The sequence below is a fragment of the Aotus nancymaae genome, unplaced genomic scaffold, assembly GCF_030222135.1.
Source record: "Aotus nancymaae isolate 86718 unplaced genomic scaffold, 86718_ANA_hifiasm-v0.15.2.pri h1tg000040l, whole genome shotgun sequence".
Taxonomy (NCBI): Eukaryota; Metazoa; Chordata; class Mammalia; order Primates; family Aotidae; genus Aotus; species Aotus nancymaae.
In genome coordinates, this window is record NW_026988454.1 from 22,960,465 (window position 1) to 22,977,402 (window position 16,938).

Consider the following 16,938-nt stretch of genomic DNA (forward strand, 5'->3'; position numbering starts at 1 on the left):
AATTTGTGCATATTTTCATAGTTTTTAGGTTTTCCAATTCATTAAAAAACTAATTTGTTTTATAATTTTCTTGATTCAATAAAATTAAAACTCTTCCATTTTGTCCAGTATTGATTTATCTTTATTCACCATATGCAATACTTTGAAGATTAAAATTATTATATTATTTTCAACAATAAAGCTAATATCCTAAGATAAATTACTTTTGGAATAGGAAGAAATTTCAAATATAAACAATGCACTTTATTATAGAAATTAATACTTTTTGGAAAGAAATTTTCAAGTTCTAAAAATTCAAAAGCACAGAAAATCTAATGTTCTTCATGTGAAATTTTCCAAGAATAGAAGAAATGGGAGTAAATATTTCTTGGATTCTAAAAATCATTTTCAAATAGTACCTGATAAATGAGTTTCAGATCAAAAAGTATCATTCTCTCTTTTTTTTAAGTAAAATAATGCTAGATCTAACATTGTCAATGGTGAAATTTCAAACTGAACCAAGCTCAGTGATACTGACACAGTAATTATAATGAAGTATGGCTTTAATTATAAGCATACATAGGGAAAGTAAATTCAGTGAAGATAAATGTAATTTCTATTATCATTTTCTTCACTTAGATTTGGTTAGAGCTCTACTTGTTTCTTTCCATTAAAAATATAAGACTATAATAGACATAAAATATCCAGGAGTCTTATTGTGATGTTTATTTTAAACCAGTCCCTGGGAAGAGGTACATTAAGTAAATACAAAGTTGAAGCATATGTACAATAATCTTCATAGAAAAGTGCACCTTTTCAGCAAGATCAACTGTGCCCAACTTCCCTCTTTTGAGGCATATGACTACACTACTATGCCACTATTAAGGTAAAACTACCTACAAAACATAAGGAGAAAAGTGTCCTTAGACATTTTGACATATTTCTGTAAAACCTTATAAAAGTTCCTACAAAAGTTCACATTCTCAGCATTACAGTCAGATACAAAAAGCAGTGTCAGGGTAAGGGGGTGTGTCATAATCTAAAAACTCAAATTCTTATAAATCAGCACAGAAGAGATGCTAATGATATTTTAAAAGGATGGTTTGAAAAGTTTGTGTGTGTGTGTGTGTATGTGTGTGTGTGTGTGTGTTTGTGGTTTTCGTTTTTTGGTTTTGGTCTCGCTTTGTCATCCAGGTTGGAGTACAGTGGTGAGACCATGGCTCACTGCAGCTTCTGACTCCTGGAGCTCAAGTGATCCTTCCACCTTAGCCTCCCAAATAGCTAGGACTACAGGCATGAGCCACTGTGCCTGGTCTGTAAATATGTTTTTGATGAGGCAAGGAAGCTAACCAGCTGTAAGTGTAAAGGCCAGGGCACTGTTAGAATCTAAACAAGGAATATTTTTAGGAAAGCACCAAGAGAAGAAGGTGCTAGGGGGTGGAGATACTGACACTGGCCATTGTATTAATAAAATCAATGTTCAGGCAGATACCAATGATCTCGAATGGTGGCCCTGCCATTGTGTTTGAAGAGCAAACTGTCTTGAATATTAATGCTAATAAAGGAAATAATAATGAGGAAGTGTTCTGATATCATGGGGAAAATAAAAACTTGAATCAGTGAATCACAGTGGTGAAGGTCCTCAAAGTAAAAAGCAAAACAAAACCCCAGGACACTCCAAAGTCTGAATATTCCGGTAAGATTTAGATTAAAGATTATGAGCCAAGAGATTTCTTATTTAATTAGTCCTAAAATGGCATACTTCATGGATTAAATTAAATAATCAGAAATTTTACTGCAGAGGCTTCTGCTTCCCCTGCCAATACCTGAAAGTTAATGTTGAATTACAGACAACGTAAGCTTTGAGGTTGAATTCGCATACATTTCAGAGTAAGCTCCACACTATAATATAACTGTTACTTTTAGAGAACCCTGATTGTTTCAGGAGTGCAAGAAACCCCAAATCAAAAATGAGAAAAAATCCATTTCTAATTTTAGAACTTGGATATTTTCATTAATATTTTCCTTTCCTGATAATTATAAAATGGTAACTTTTTCAGCTTTGGAAATTATATCTTTTCATGATCATAATTCTGAAAACTACTTAAATTCTGGATAAAGTGCCACAAAGCAAAAGCCCTGTGCAAAGCTTTTTTTCTGCATGGCTAACTAGGCTCTCACTCTGTCATGGCACCCCACCTCCTAATCCTACAATCAGCTTTTCATTTCATACAAGCCCACATCTCTTTTCACTGACATTCTTGTCAAATTATGTAGGAAAAACAAGTCATCATGATCTAGACCTGAAATTCAAAATCAAATAACCTCACAGCAATCCCAGAAAATAAAAGCTTTTAAAATGTATGCATGTTCACATAAGACACAAAACTGAACTTAGTTTACAGGGCCTATAATCAACAATATCTTACTGTTTTTTAGTATCTTCCCATTCACAGAAGATCCCTAATCCCTTCCCACAGATGTATGGATTTCTCTATAAAGAATCATCTGGAGATATACATGGTGGGATCAAATTCACATTTTAAGGACAAAATTAAATAAAAAGATATGTGATAGTAGTTAAGGATTTGGGAACTCAGAGGCAACTGCTACCATTTATTCAACAACTGCTATTTCTAGGTACTTTAAACATTACTCCTAATTATTTTCCAAGCAGGAATTATTAGCTTCATTTTTCAGTTGAAGAAAATTTGCTAAACTTCAGCTTCTTGAACTGTAAAATGGGGATACTATTACCTCTAAGTTGGCAATATTCAATGGGATCACATAACCTGCCCGAAGACACTCAGCTACTAAGTGGTAGAGATTTGAAGACAGGTCTCCTTGGCTCCCAAGCACAAGCCTTTTCCAAAACCCAGATACCTTTCATTAACTGGCAGGTGAAGGAACACTGTTGATTTATTTGATAAATCCAAATACAGTAACATTTTTAAAAATCACTTTTATTTTGTCACAACTGTAAAATATACTTATTTAAGATTATTGTCTATATCCATAAAGGTTCTGGTTCATCTTTTTTTTTTAAGCATTGGAAGTATAAAGAAATAAAAAGTTTGGGATTTGTAGTCAGAAAAACCTAGTATCTAATTCTAGCCCCATCACTTACTGGCCCTGCAGTCTTAGACAGATTCTTAACCTATCTCAGCATTAATTTTCTCAGCCATAAAATGGAAATCCCAATGCCCACATCGTGAGGGGATTATTCTAAGAATTAAATAAAATATAATTTGTAGTTGGGTCTCACTCCATCCAGGCACCTCACCTCTTAGTTCTATAATCAGCTTTTCATTTCACACAAAGCCCCATGTCTTTGCACTGCCACCCTTTTGTCTAATTTAGTATAGGCAGAGTAAGGGTTAAAAAAAGAACACAAACTATTATTACTAGCAAATTATATAATCTAAGTCCCCAATAAATTGCTATAATCATTATCATCACTAAAACATTGTTGGTATGTGAAAGGTTTTACATACATCTGTATTTTTCTTCCAGGAGACCTTTGGAGAGAGACGTCAACCCAATCTTCAGACTCTGCACTCTAATTTTTCCAGTTCGACCCCTAAAATTATAAGAATCTAAATGTGTTAGATGCATTTAAAACTGTATACGTCATGTTAATTGTTTCTAAATAACTATTTTCTTGAGGGTAAAGCATTAAAAATAATTGTATCTTAAAGATGCAACATTCCTATTAACTTTTAACAATTAATATTAAACCTATACTGTAATTTCAAGACATATAGTAACATTGCGTTTGACCAAGTCTAGAAGACTACATAGCCTGAAGTCACTTTGCACATGACACATGAACTAAGAAGGACAAATTATAGCAAAATGAAAATGATCATTATAAAGCTGAAAAGATTGCACCTTTAAAAATACTATGAATTAAACCTATCTGTTAATAATTATAGATGCAAGATTCAAAATAGTTAGATGTACACACAGTATACATGTGAGTTCATACAGAAAGAAAAGTCTAGTGATATAGCTAAAAACAAGAAAAACAGACTAGAAAGTTAGCTATACACTAAGGGTTTATAACTTGCTGAATAAGCATAATTAAGTATTAAGTATAAATATTGGTATTCAAGTATTCAGCAAGTTATAAGTCCTTAGTATATAGTTAATTTTCTGTCAATGCAGCTTTTGTAAATTATTATTACAATTTTAATCATCAGTGATCTTAGACAGATATGAAATCTCTATTTGGGGAAGTATCAAATTATAATTAAAACCAGAATGTATTATAATCAATAATGGAACACAGTTTTACAGGATGCTAATGACAGGTCATTTCTATTTCACTTATAAGTCGACTAGATGAGAAATTTTATTTTATCTTTAAAAGCACAGAGTTTTCTTAATTTCATGCTTATCAAAGAATTTTGAGTAATCTACCAAATGTTAGTCACAGTAGCTCCAGTCCTAGAGATTGGAAGATAATTACAAAAATTAATGAGATAGGATCCTTGCTATGGAATAACATACAGTCCAAAAAAAAAGCCTTTATTGCTATTTTTATTACTGCAGATTTAGAATCTGTTTTCAGTTTAGGCTTTTATTGTCAATTTTCTTATATATTTTTAATACACAAGTATAGCACACTTAAAACCTAAAATCAAATGTTTATGTAAATATATAAATGTAAAAAAGTTAACAATTTGTGCTTTTAAAAACATATTTATATCATGCAACTTTAATTTTAAGCAGTCTTGACAAACTATATTTAATTCTTGATTTTATTGCTATTTTTACTAATACTAATTGATATTATTCTATTCTCAAATTATGTGTATTCAAGGAAGTTTCTGCATACATATTTAGAAATATAAAGTATGAAATAAATAAAAAAGACAAACATGCTTAGGGATTGGTGCAATGTATTCTCAAACTACTCCCTCAATAGGCTAGAATTTATAATTTATATTAAATCATATCTAACAAACTTACTGAACCCTTACTATGAACGTATATGACATTCAGAATTAACCTATGAAAAATTAATACTTAATATTAAAAGAAACACAGACCTTCTAAGGAGAATTTCTAAATTAATATACTCATTCCAGTTTCTCAGAATTACAGAAACACTAGTTTCAAATTAACCCTACAGTGAGCCATGCTATAAATTATGTTTCTACTTTATATTTTTTAGGAGTCACATGAAACAATGTTTGCTTCCTTTCAAAAGCAGGAAATTACTACTCTCTGGACACAGTCAGACAACAGACTCACAGAGGGTAACAGAAGGCTTTGTGAATGTGCTGAGACAAGTAAATGAATGTGGCTAAGGATAAAGTGATCCCCATAGGGAAAAATGGTTAAGGTAATATGCATTAAAGCATGACCCCCCACTCTACTGTCACAATACAAGAAAGGAACATCATCAGGAAGACAATTGATGCTGTCAATCATCCACTCATCACATCATCAACAGTTATGAAGGCTTACTGAGGTCCCGGCATTGCTCTGTGTACTGCGGGGACCAAGAGAAAAGCAGAAGATATGATTCCTATCCCTGATGAACTCACACACCAGCTGAGGAAGGTAAGATAAGGACACAACTAGAAAACATGTGAAACAATCCTTTATGCATAGAAATAAAAAAATCAAGTACAAGATCATTATGGCTGCCTAGTCATCAGTGATTAGTGATTTAGTCTAGGTCGTCATTAGTCTGGCAACATGTGACAGAGAAGATAAATCTAAAATCAGGCATAGAAGGCATGTCACGGCATGACCATCCCAAGTAGGAGAAAGTAGAGTACCACAGAGAAAGCCTGAGCAAGGACACAGAGGCAGGAGTGTGAGCATCAGAGATAAGATGCATTCAGGTGGGACAAAGACTTGCATCAAGGATAACTGGTTGACCAAACTGTTTTCATAGGCAACTCTTGAAATCAGTTTAACTGTAAAGGTATTTACTTTCTAAAATTATGCTATCTTTGGAATAGCAGAAAAAATGACACTGCAGGAAATGAGGTTAATATTTTCGGTAGGAAAAACATATATTTAAACCAAGTACTCCACACTATTGCTTTAAAGCATGATTTAAATGCTTTTGATTTCCATTAAATCCAGAAGGAAGATTGTGAAATTAAGACTTTTTAACCTAGGAAGATGACTGAGTGAGGCTGCGAATTCATAAGTACAATCAATTTTAACTTTATAAAGTACATTTTACATATATTAGTTCATTAACCCTTCATAATCACCTTTTGTGTGGTAAGCAGAGTGGATATTTTTATCTCAATTTTTCAGATGAGAAATTAAGATGCCAACGTTAACTAGCTGCTAACTCACAGAGCAACCAGAACCAAAAATCTGAATTCCTGTTATCCATAACAGATGAAAAGAAATTACATTTACAAAGTTCAGAATATCAGGAGGAGTTGGATATATGTTAAAGTTGGGGAAAAAAATCAGTTTACTTATAATAAAGTACTATTTTTCATAGATATGACAATATTGTAAGAATAATCAAATGATTATGAAAAGACTCTGAATATTAGTTCTTTAATTATGACTAATAGGCAATAGGGAGATAAATTCTCCCATCTCACTGGGTGAGGTTTTCAATTAGTAAAGAGAAGCGGGCAGAATTAAAGATCCCCAAATCCTTCTACTTTGAGAATTCTGTGATCTACTGTGTGTGCATCACTCATCATCAAGAGCTGGCTGAAGCTGAAAACACCAGTTCTGGCTATATCACACAACAGGAAGGAAGGGAGTCAGGGATTTATGATAGATAAGTGAGTGAATGTCAGGGTAGCTGAATGACCAGAAGTGTTAGAACCAGGTACCACTCCACAGATTCACAGATGTATGAGTCTGTAATGTCCTTACTGGAGGGTAGATAGTAATTTCTACCTGATTCTCAAAGAGAACTATTGCTTAAAAAAAGAGTTAATAACTATCATTTAGATAAATAATCAATCATGGTTGTTAGAGAAACCTGGTCAACCAGCTCTGGCTGTCTGACATGATTGTCATAAGAGTAACTGATTTTTTTCATAGGTTAATCCCCAATACTCCTCTCCAAGGTAGAAAGCTACACTGAATGGAGACTATTCTGATCCAGCATGGTCTTTGCTATCTTTCTTTTGCATAGAAGGGAGATCAGTCTTGAAAGGCTTTTTTCCTTTAAAATGAAAAATGAGAAATTTTGAGATACTGTCTTTCTAAATGAGACAGTGGCTGAGTGTACCATTTCCCACATATTTCCATTTGATGGTGGGAAGTGGAACTATGCCAACATTTAACTCCCTGGAATATGAATCACGCCATTTCACACACTGCTTCCTCCCAACCAAGTGGCACTATTCTCTTTGGGCTGTCTGGTGAAAACAGCATATGTGTGCATTATGCACTGAACTGTGGCCCCTAAAATGTACATGCTAAGGTCCTAACTCCCAGTACCTCCCAATGTGACTGTATTTGGAGATAGGGGCTTTAAAGATGTAACTAATTAAAATGAGGTCATTAGAACGGGTCTTAATCCAATAGGACTGGGGTCCTTAGAGGAAGAGGAGATGAGCATGCAGCAGAGAAGGAAAAATCATGTGAAGACACAGGAAGAAGAGGACCATCTGCAGACCACACAGAGCGGCTTCAGTGAAGACTCAACGTGGTCGGCACTGTGATCTCAGACTCTTAGTGTCTAGAACAGTCAGGAAATAAACTTCTCTTGTTGAAGCCATCCGGTCTATCATTCCTTGTTATGGCAGCCCCAGAACACCAAAACAGTGTGTCAGAGCCACGGACAATAGAAGGCAACTGAACCTCTTCTCCAGTTTTTCCTTAAAATGTGGTTCAAGATGTACGCCTCTATCATACTCCATAGGATTGAATGGACTTCCTAAGTATTCTATGAATTTAGCAACTTTCCTGGGATGTAAAATTAAGTTATAGGCTTCGTAGTTAAAACAGCTTTGACCAACTATTTTGGTGAATTTACTATGAAAAAGTATCTTTTCAGGATTTTAACTATTGAAGAGCAACTTAATGGTGGATTAAGGCTAATGGTAATCTTTACCCTAGGAGAACTTAAAATTTGCATTAAAATGAAATGTATTAAAAAATATCAGACAGGGATATTGTAAATCCCATATTCATTATGGTAACTGAGACTCATGCTTCAGTGAGTTTCGTAAGAGCCCTCAAGCACACAATGGCTATTTGATTATTTAGAAAGACTTTGTTATGATATTTGTGAACATCAAATGATAAAATACTTCTCTAATTAAAAAATTGGGACAGGAGGATAGGGAAAGTTTCATTAATTGATACAAAATTACATATAGGTGGGGGAATACCTTCTAGCGTTCTATGGCACTGTAGGGTGAATACAGTAAACAATAATTTATCTCATAGGTTCAAAGATGAATGAGAGGATTCTGAATGTTCTCAACATAAAGAAGTAATATATATTTGAGGTGACAGATATTTTAACTTCCCTGATTTGATCTTTACAAACTGTATGCATGTATTGAAATATCACTGTGTACCTCATAAATATGTAGTTATTACATGTAAACTAAAAGAAATAGAAAAAAATCCCAAATTTTTAGCTGATTCATTGTTAAAGCTATCATCATCATTATTTACTTCTTATACAGAATCAATCAGCTCCTAAATGTGTGTATTTATGATGATCCATCTTCTTTATCTCTAAATCAAATAAGAAGTTGATAAATACAAATTTTCATATAGCTAATTAACAGATAATAACTTTTTGAGCATGAGAGGAAAACGACAGCTCTAGTGTTCTTTTCTTTTTCTTTTTTTTTGTTTTTGAGACAAAGTCTTGCTCTGTCGTCCAGACTGGGGTGCAGTGGCATGATCTCAGCTCACTGCAACCTCTGCCTACTGGGTTCAAGCGATTCTCCTGACTCAGTCTCCCAAGTAGCTGAGAATACAGGTGGCTGCCACCCTTCCGGCTAATGTTTATGTTTTTAGTAGAGACAGGGTTTCACCATGTTGGTCAGACTGGTCTCAAACTCCTGACCTCAGGTGATCCATCTGCCTCGACCTCCCAAAGTGCTGGGATTACAGGCGTGAGCCACTGCACCGGCCCAGTTCTAGTTTTCTTATTTCATATTTGCATACTTTAACCCCCTACCAGAACAATAAGTAATTCCCAATGTGGGCTAAAATGTCAGCCCACAGCAGGTCTTTCTGGAATTGACTATTTCACAAATGCACTGTCGTATTCAAAAGGGCCAAATTAATGGCAAATGAGTTATGCCAGGAGTTGAGAATGTGCTTTATGTAACAGTGAGTACCTAATTAAATGACAGATGTTAAAGTGTCCTGTAGCATAAATTATTTAAAATACCATATTATATGGCTGGGCATGGTGGCTCATGCCTGTAATCCCAGCACTTTGGGAGGCCAAAGCAGGCAGATCACGAGGTCAGGAGTTCCAGACCAGCCTTATCAACAGGGTGAAACCCCGTCTCTACCCAAAATGCAAAAATTAGCTGGGTGTGGCAGCAGTCATCTCTAATCCCAGCTACTCAAGAGGCTAAGGCCAGAGAATTGCTTGAACCTGGGAGGTAGAGGTTGCAGTGAGCTGAGATTAGGCCACTGCACTCCAGCCTGGGCAACAGAGCGAGATTTTGTCTCAAAAAAAAAAAAAAAGATGTAACCACTATGCAAATAAAGCAAATATTAAAAGACTATCTCGTTCATGGCCATTCAAATCACTCTTCATTACAAAGATTGTAGAGTAGATTATTCTGAGCTAATCAATTATTGTAATCAATAACAATGAATATAAGATTTTTTTATTTTGAATAAAGAAGGAAATACTATGAGATATTATGAAACAAGAAGGAAGTAGGACTTAGCTATATTGTTTTCCTAGCTTCTTGGCAAAGAATACTATAAATGTAACAGTCTTTGTAAATTGAAGCCAAATTTTAAAACAAAAGATGTCTATTCTTTTTTGTTCTATTGTTTGTTAAGAGCTCAATGATTTGTAAAATCATTCATTTTCAACAATGACCATAAATATTTCTGCTAGCAAAGTAATTTGAAAGCACTTATTAAGAAATTCACTTTAAAAAATTAGACATTTTCAGTTAACATATTTCATTCAATGATTGTATTTTAATGGGAAAAAATACAAACTTACGTGTCATAAACATTGAGCAACCAGTTGAGACACATGTCCACACAGAGTGGAACATTGACCAGGTCCTTATGCATTTGCTCGAGTCCATCGTAAGTTGTTGTCAGACAATTGATGACATCTGGAACACTGAGGAGCTGGTCATTTTGGTTCAGCTTGTGCTGTTTGAAAATTTCATTTGTTGTACTCAACTCTAAGAGATCCACTAACCAGGGGAGAAGAAGGAATGTGTACAGTCATTATATTACATAACAACATCGCAACAAAAGCATTTCTAGTCTCAAGTACTTAGTTTGATCCTTCAATTTAAGAATCTATCCTTTTTAGCTAATTTCAACTTTTAAAGAAAGAAACGCATTGCCATTCTCACATTTTACCACACGTCCATACTTTTGAATCTGAACTCTGTCGCTTCTCAATCTTATCCCATGTTTTGCTCTTTGGAATATTAATTTTTCCTATTTCCTGTTTCTGGCTTTTTCTTTGCTAGGCTCTTTTTTCTTTTAAATGTAGCAAGACATAAATCTCCAAACTTACTCCAAACGGCGACGCTTCTTAACTATGACACTGTTCTCCTCATCTTAACTCCTGCAAACAGCCTGAGCACTGCTCTCCTCTTCATTCTTTGTGTCACAGCCAAACTAATTGTTCTTAAACAGTTTTTTACCATGTACATCATTACATACAAAGTTGACTGAAGATGCTCTGTTTTAAAAAACAGGTTTTGTAGAAAAATAACAGCTTTCTATTGCCTACTGAATCAAGCCTGATCTATAAGATTGTCACAATCTGGCCCTAACCTGGTTTGCTTCTGATGATGCTCTGACACAGAGGTGACCTGTAGCTAAGAAGAAATACTAGAGTTTCCCAGGACAGACCCCGCATCCATCAGTCTTCACAAATTTGCTCCCACCCTTTCTCTTCATATGTACAGCATCTATGGTGGGCATGGCGGGGCTGGAGCCAGCAGGGTGTGCACAGGAGGGGAAGGCAGAGCTCCTGCTCTCGAAGACATACTGATGGCTTTACTAAAAGGAGGAATAAACATGCCCTCCATGAAGAATACGCAGTTTCCACGAGAGCTGCTACTGCTCGGAGAGGAAGGACTACTGGAAAAGGCTCCCTGGAGAGCTGCGATTTGAAATGGGCCTTGAAAAACAGATACAATACAAGAGATCCATATGAAGTGAGGAAAGAATTCCAGGTGGAGAGAAATGCTTGAGCGAAGGCAAGAATTCAGTCAAGCCCAGAGGCTCTAAGGAATGGTGGACTGCACGGTGGGGGGTGTGTGGCTTACATGTGAGTGGTGTTTGCTTACAGTGAAACATACAGGAGAAACACATGGGCCAGGCACACACTGCCCAAGGGGAGGCCTGCAGAGGCCTGGAGGAGGAGTTGAGATGAAAATGACAGAATCTTTTTTTTATTTAACCTATTTTGAGTCATTCATTCACTAACTGAAAACAAAGAGACAAAGCAGATTATCAAACTACACCTATCTATACATTTATTGAATGTGGAGATGACTCTTCGAAATCTAAACATATGGATAAGGAAAATTAGAGCCCACATTAATTTAAGGTCTGCTCATAGAAATCTGTTTATATAAAATTCTTCCTCTGTTTCTGTATTTAACCTTTTAGCATTAAAAAAATTAGACTAGTAGAATTCTAATCCTATTTTTTCTTATTTTTTTTTATTTTTTAGTATAAAAAAAGAAGAGGCAAAGAGAAAAAATAAGAGGCAAAGAGAAAATAGTTGGTTATATACATATATGTTATATATTTAACTTTTTATCATTAAAAAATAAGAAGCAAAGAGAAAAAATAAAGTTATATACATATAAAACCTACTTATTTCTCTCTGCCTGATGCAAAAACTGTTCTCTAAAAAAATGATATATTTTGACAGTTAACTAAAATGAACAAAAGCTTCCTTTGTATTTACCCGTTTGTAGCCATTGAATGACTACTAATTTTGAATTTTTAAAGACATATGAAATGTGTCCATGCTAGCTGTCTGAGTACCATAGAATTACTTATTTTTTCAAGTTATCTACAATATAAAAGAATCGCTTTAAAACTCATACAGATTAAAATGATTTCAAAAACAACTCAACAGGGAAGACTTTTTTAAAAAAAAGAAAAAGACACACATAAACACACAACTCTGGGTAACAGACAGATCCATTTCTTTCAGATGTCAAATGTATCATTGGTAAACTTACGCCAATAAGAAAAATAAGTCAAATAAGCTTCATATGAGTTAGAGATGGTGTCAGAAAAAAACTAAGAACCATCTGGAATTTTCATCATTATTCTTACCTCATTCTTTTACACTGTAAAGTTGACCGATGAACAGTGTAAGTTTGAACTGTGAGGGTCCACTTATACATGGATCTTTTTCAATTAAAGTTAAACAGCGAGTGTGCCTGCCTCTCCTGCCTCCTCTGCCACCTCCTCTACGCTTTCTGCCTCTGCTACCCCTGAGACAGCAACACCAACCCCTCCTCTTCCTCCTCGGCCTACTCAACATGAAACCAATGAGGATGAAGACCCTTACGATGATCACTTCTGCTTAATAAATATTAAATACATTTTCTCTTCTTTGATTTTCTTAATATTTTCTTTTCTCTAGCTTACTCTGTTGTAAGAATAGAGTATATAATAATAGCGTATCAAATATGCATTAACTGACTGTTAATGTTAAGTTTTGGGTGTCACGGGTCAACTGTACAGTTTTCAATTGTAAACCTCTAGAGGGCAGTAGCCAGGTGCCTGACAAAGGAAAGTGCTTAATAAAGGGCAGTAGCTAGGGAACTACAGCTCCCCACAGACACCAAGAAACATAACCAAATATTGCTAAAGGCTCTACGTTTTCTGAATTCCAACATTGATTATACCAGTAACACAGCACTGCTATTGGATCTCCACATGGCATAAGGTGACAACAGACCCAATTCCAAAAAGCCTGTTTCCTGAATCAGGCTGTCCTTGCATTTCTTTCTGAAGTCTCCCTGGTTATACACTCTGCAGCGGTGACACTAATTTGCCATATCCCACGGACTATCATGTCTTCAATTTTTAGATTTACTCTGACACTTTGCCTTAGTGCTTAAGTCAAGCATAAATCATCCTGAAGTGTGTCACATTCAGGTACCTTTAAAGAAGTGACTTACATTTAAATCATAGAAAATTATGATTAAGATTTTCTCAATTCAAAGGGAGACAAATGACAGCTCAGTCATGTGGTAAATGAAACAAACAGCAGAATCATTTTTTAACCAACCTTCTGACTTGTCTTTAATCCCACATACAAGGCACAGGGGATGGAATAGAAATACATCATCATTTTCCTGTTCTGCAGAAAATGAACACTGTTTAGCACCCAATCTTGGGCTTCTGTGACACTTCTCCAGGTCTCAAGCTATGTGACTATTTTTTATTTTTATTTTTTAGCATCTCTCCTATCTCCTCTTCCCCAAGCACCTCAGAAATACAGGCAGAGCTTAAGGTTTCATATCTGACCTTTTGCTCTGTGAGCCGAGGCCCTCACTCATTCCCCTTATTTCTGTTACTGCTTCTCTCTGGATGTCTCCAGATTCTCTTTTCTCCTGCTGATCTCCTGCCTCAACACTTGACCCATGTCTCATTGCTCTGTTCACTACAAGAGCTACAGTATTCTCTTTCAGGAACCTCTGCCCATAAATGCCTGGCCTTCTTGTCATGCTGAAATCCAGTCTTCAAACCTTGAAATATCCTAACATCCTCCCTTCCACCACCCTCCACAATTTACCAACTACCCAGTTCCCCTAGTCATCAGTTCTTCCCCAGGTAGCCTTAAAAATCTAGATGCTCATCTCCCCTGCTACAACTCCCAGCCAGCTCAGCCTTAATCATCCTTCACCTGAACTATTTACCCATTCTCTGTTCTCCTCTGCCCTTCGGTCTTTCTTAGATATTCCCCAAAGCATACATCCATCTCTGGCCCTGTCTGTAAACTCCCACAATACAGAAAATGGCTCATGGCTCCCCATTATATAAAGAAAAATATCCAAACATGAAATACAACACAACAAGAGCCTGAGGAAAAAATTGAGAGGAATTTCAGGAAAGAAATGACCTTCACATTGAGCTAAACTAACTTTAAGGAAATTTCTGGATATTGGATAAACAGCTAAGCTATTCCATTCAGACTCTGACTTGATGTTCCCTGAACACCATCCACACCCTAATTCTCACACAGGTAACGCCTTCTCTTCTCATCCCGAATTAACTGCCTTGTGCCTAAAGCCCAGGTGCCTTTTATAGGCTGGCTCATAGGCCCACTCATCAAGGAAGCCTGCCTTCTTCTTCATAATGAAAGGACTCTCTCCCTCCTGGGAACATACATCCGTTCTGCTTCTCTGCTATTACCTATCACATAAAGTTTCAAAATCAAACTACAAAGGAATACAGAAAATACGTATGTGTGGTCTAAAGAAAAATAATAGAACAAATACCCATTAGTCCATCACACAGCTAAAAAAAAAATAGAATGTTACCAATATCTTGGAAGCCCCTTGGAAATCCTTCCTAATTACATCCTCTCACCATTGCAGGACTGACCATTCACCTTTGTATTTCACTTTGTTTTTAAAAGCGTATATTCATCCCTAAATAATACAGCAGTTAGTTTTGCACGGTTTTGAACTACATATAAATGGAGCAAAGCGTTACAATTATTTTCTGCCATTTAATTTTTTCATCTAACTTTATAGTTCTAAGATTAAATCATGTTGATGTTGATTACTAGTTCATTGATTTTTTTGTTGCTGTAATATATTTATAAATATGCCAACATTGAATAAGTTTTACTATTAACAAGTGCTGCTATAAACCTCCTTGGACATGTATGTCTTCTGGTGTACTGCTACGTAACCTTCAAACTCAAATCACTCACTCAGTATGTCCTAAAGCAACCCCTGCTCTGTGCCAGAAATTGTATGAGGTCCTAAGTAGATAAGAACACAGACTCACCCCTCCCATGAAAGCATAGTTCATTTAGAGAGGCAAACAATAAGCAAATAAAGAGAATATTAAAAATTATGACTGACACTTTGCCTTAGCGCCTAAAACAAGCACCAGAAGTGCCACGTAAGGAAAAGAACAGTTTTATGAGGCACGATAGAAAACCTCATTAGAAGAGAGGTGATCAAAAACATTGAGACCGGCAGAAATGAAATGTCTTAGCCAAGGAAAGAACAGAAACATTAAGTTGGTGCAAAAGTAATCGCGGTTTTTGCCATTACGCTTAATGAAATACCCTAAACTTACTTTTAATGGCAAAAACGGCAATTACTTTTGCACTAACCTATACAAAGAGCTAGGACAAGTGCTTTTTAGGCAGGAGGAACAGAATACAGAGTTTATCATTTCTGTTCTTAACTGGGTAATGAAACGGTGATGCCCAGTGGAGCAGAGGAAATGAGGTGGACGGAGAGGTGAGCCAGGCAAAGGCCATTCCATTCTGAGGGCAACAGGAATCTTTTGTAAGCAGGGCATTGGGTCCACATGCAGCAGGGCATTGGGTCCACGTGCAACGTTCTCTCTCCAAATATGAGTTCCCTGAGTGGGAGAACCAAGTCTCTTTATACTGTTTTATCTCCTGCACAAATCTTGGAGCCAAACAAATGAATGAACAATGTCACTGCCCTCCGCCTTATGCTGGGTGGGGATTTGCACAGAATGAGAGACAGCTGTGACCTAAAGTAGTTCATAGTGGCAACGGGGCACTCCACCTCACATTATGCGAGCACACAAAGGCAAGCACGCGTCAGTAAGCGAGAGAACCTGCTATTCCAGGCAATCATAAACAACTGGGAAAAAAGTGGAGACAGGTGGGATTAGCTTGTAAATGTTTCCAAAAGAGGTAAATCTTTAACAGTATTTGGGAGGAATAAAGGGTTACAGGTCAGGGTTTTTCTAGTAAACGGAATAAAAGGAAGAGGAAGAAGCAGATTAATAATAAACTGGTGCAGTCCAGGAGCGGCACACAGGCCCGGGCTGGTGGGCAGTGGGAGAAGGCAGTGGGAAAAGTGAAGGCCAGTTGGCTCTGAAAAAAGTATTTCATCTACTTGAAATCCAATATAATCTAGCCCCCTTTCTAATTGTCATTTAGTTGTTTAATTGTCATTACCAATCTTGATTAGTTTTGAAATTGGAGGAGCATCCCTGCTATTCCTCTCAGGTTTGAGATGAGGAGCTGAGGTGGGAATTTTTTCTTTAGGAGTCCAAAGAACCAATAGAAAAAAACACCATGGCCGGGCACAGTGGCTCACGCCTGTAATCCCAACACTTTGGGAGACCAAGGCATGTGGATCACAAGGTCAAGTGATTGAGACCATCCTGGCCAACATGGTGAAACCCTGTCTCTACTAAAACACACACACACACACATCAGCTGGGCATAGTGGTGTGTGCCTGTAGTCCCAGCTACTTGGGAGGCTGAGGCAGGAGAATCGCTTGAACCAGAACGTCAGAGGTTGCAGTGAGCCGAGATTGCGCCACTGCACTCTACCCTGGTGACAGAGTAAGACACTGTCTCAAAAAAAGAAAAAAAGAAGAAAACACCAAATGTGTTAATATGTTTATCCACCTAGAAGTGTTGCTGAAAACTGGGACCATGTTCATAATGACACAAAGCAGTCCTCTGTCAATGGAAATTTTGTGGCTGAGTCATTTGTCCTCATTTTATAGCTCATCAGGGCTGAGAAGAACTTCCAGACCTGTCAGCTGGATCTTGGATGTGCAGCTGAGCCT

At 36.5% G+C, this 16,938-nt stretch overlaps 1 protein-coding gene across 5 annotated transcripts in view; it reads right to left on the reverse strand.

Annotated features, from left to right (window-relative positions):
- The window catches only part of UTRN (utrophin), a 580,690-nt gene that overhangs the window by 57,587 nt on the left and 506,165 nt on the right, over window positions 1-16,938 (reverse strand). For all 5 annotated transcript variants that reach the window (XM_064360600.1, XM_064360601.1, XM_064360599.1 and 2 more), the window contains 2 exons: window positions 10,142-10,343; window positions 3,474-3,559 (listed from right to left, as the gene is read on the reverse strand). In XM_064360600.1, the coding sequence (XP_064216670.1) occupies window positions 3,474-3,559; window positions 10,142-10,343 (288 nt within the window). The remainder of the gene's footprint in view (window positions 1-3,473; window positions 3,560-10,141; window positions 10,344-16,938) is intronic.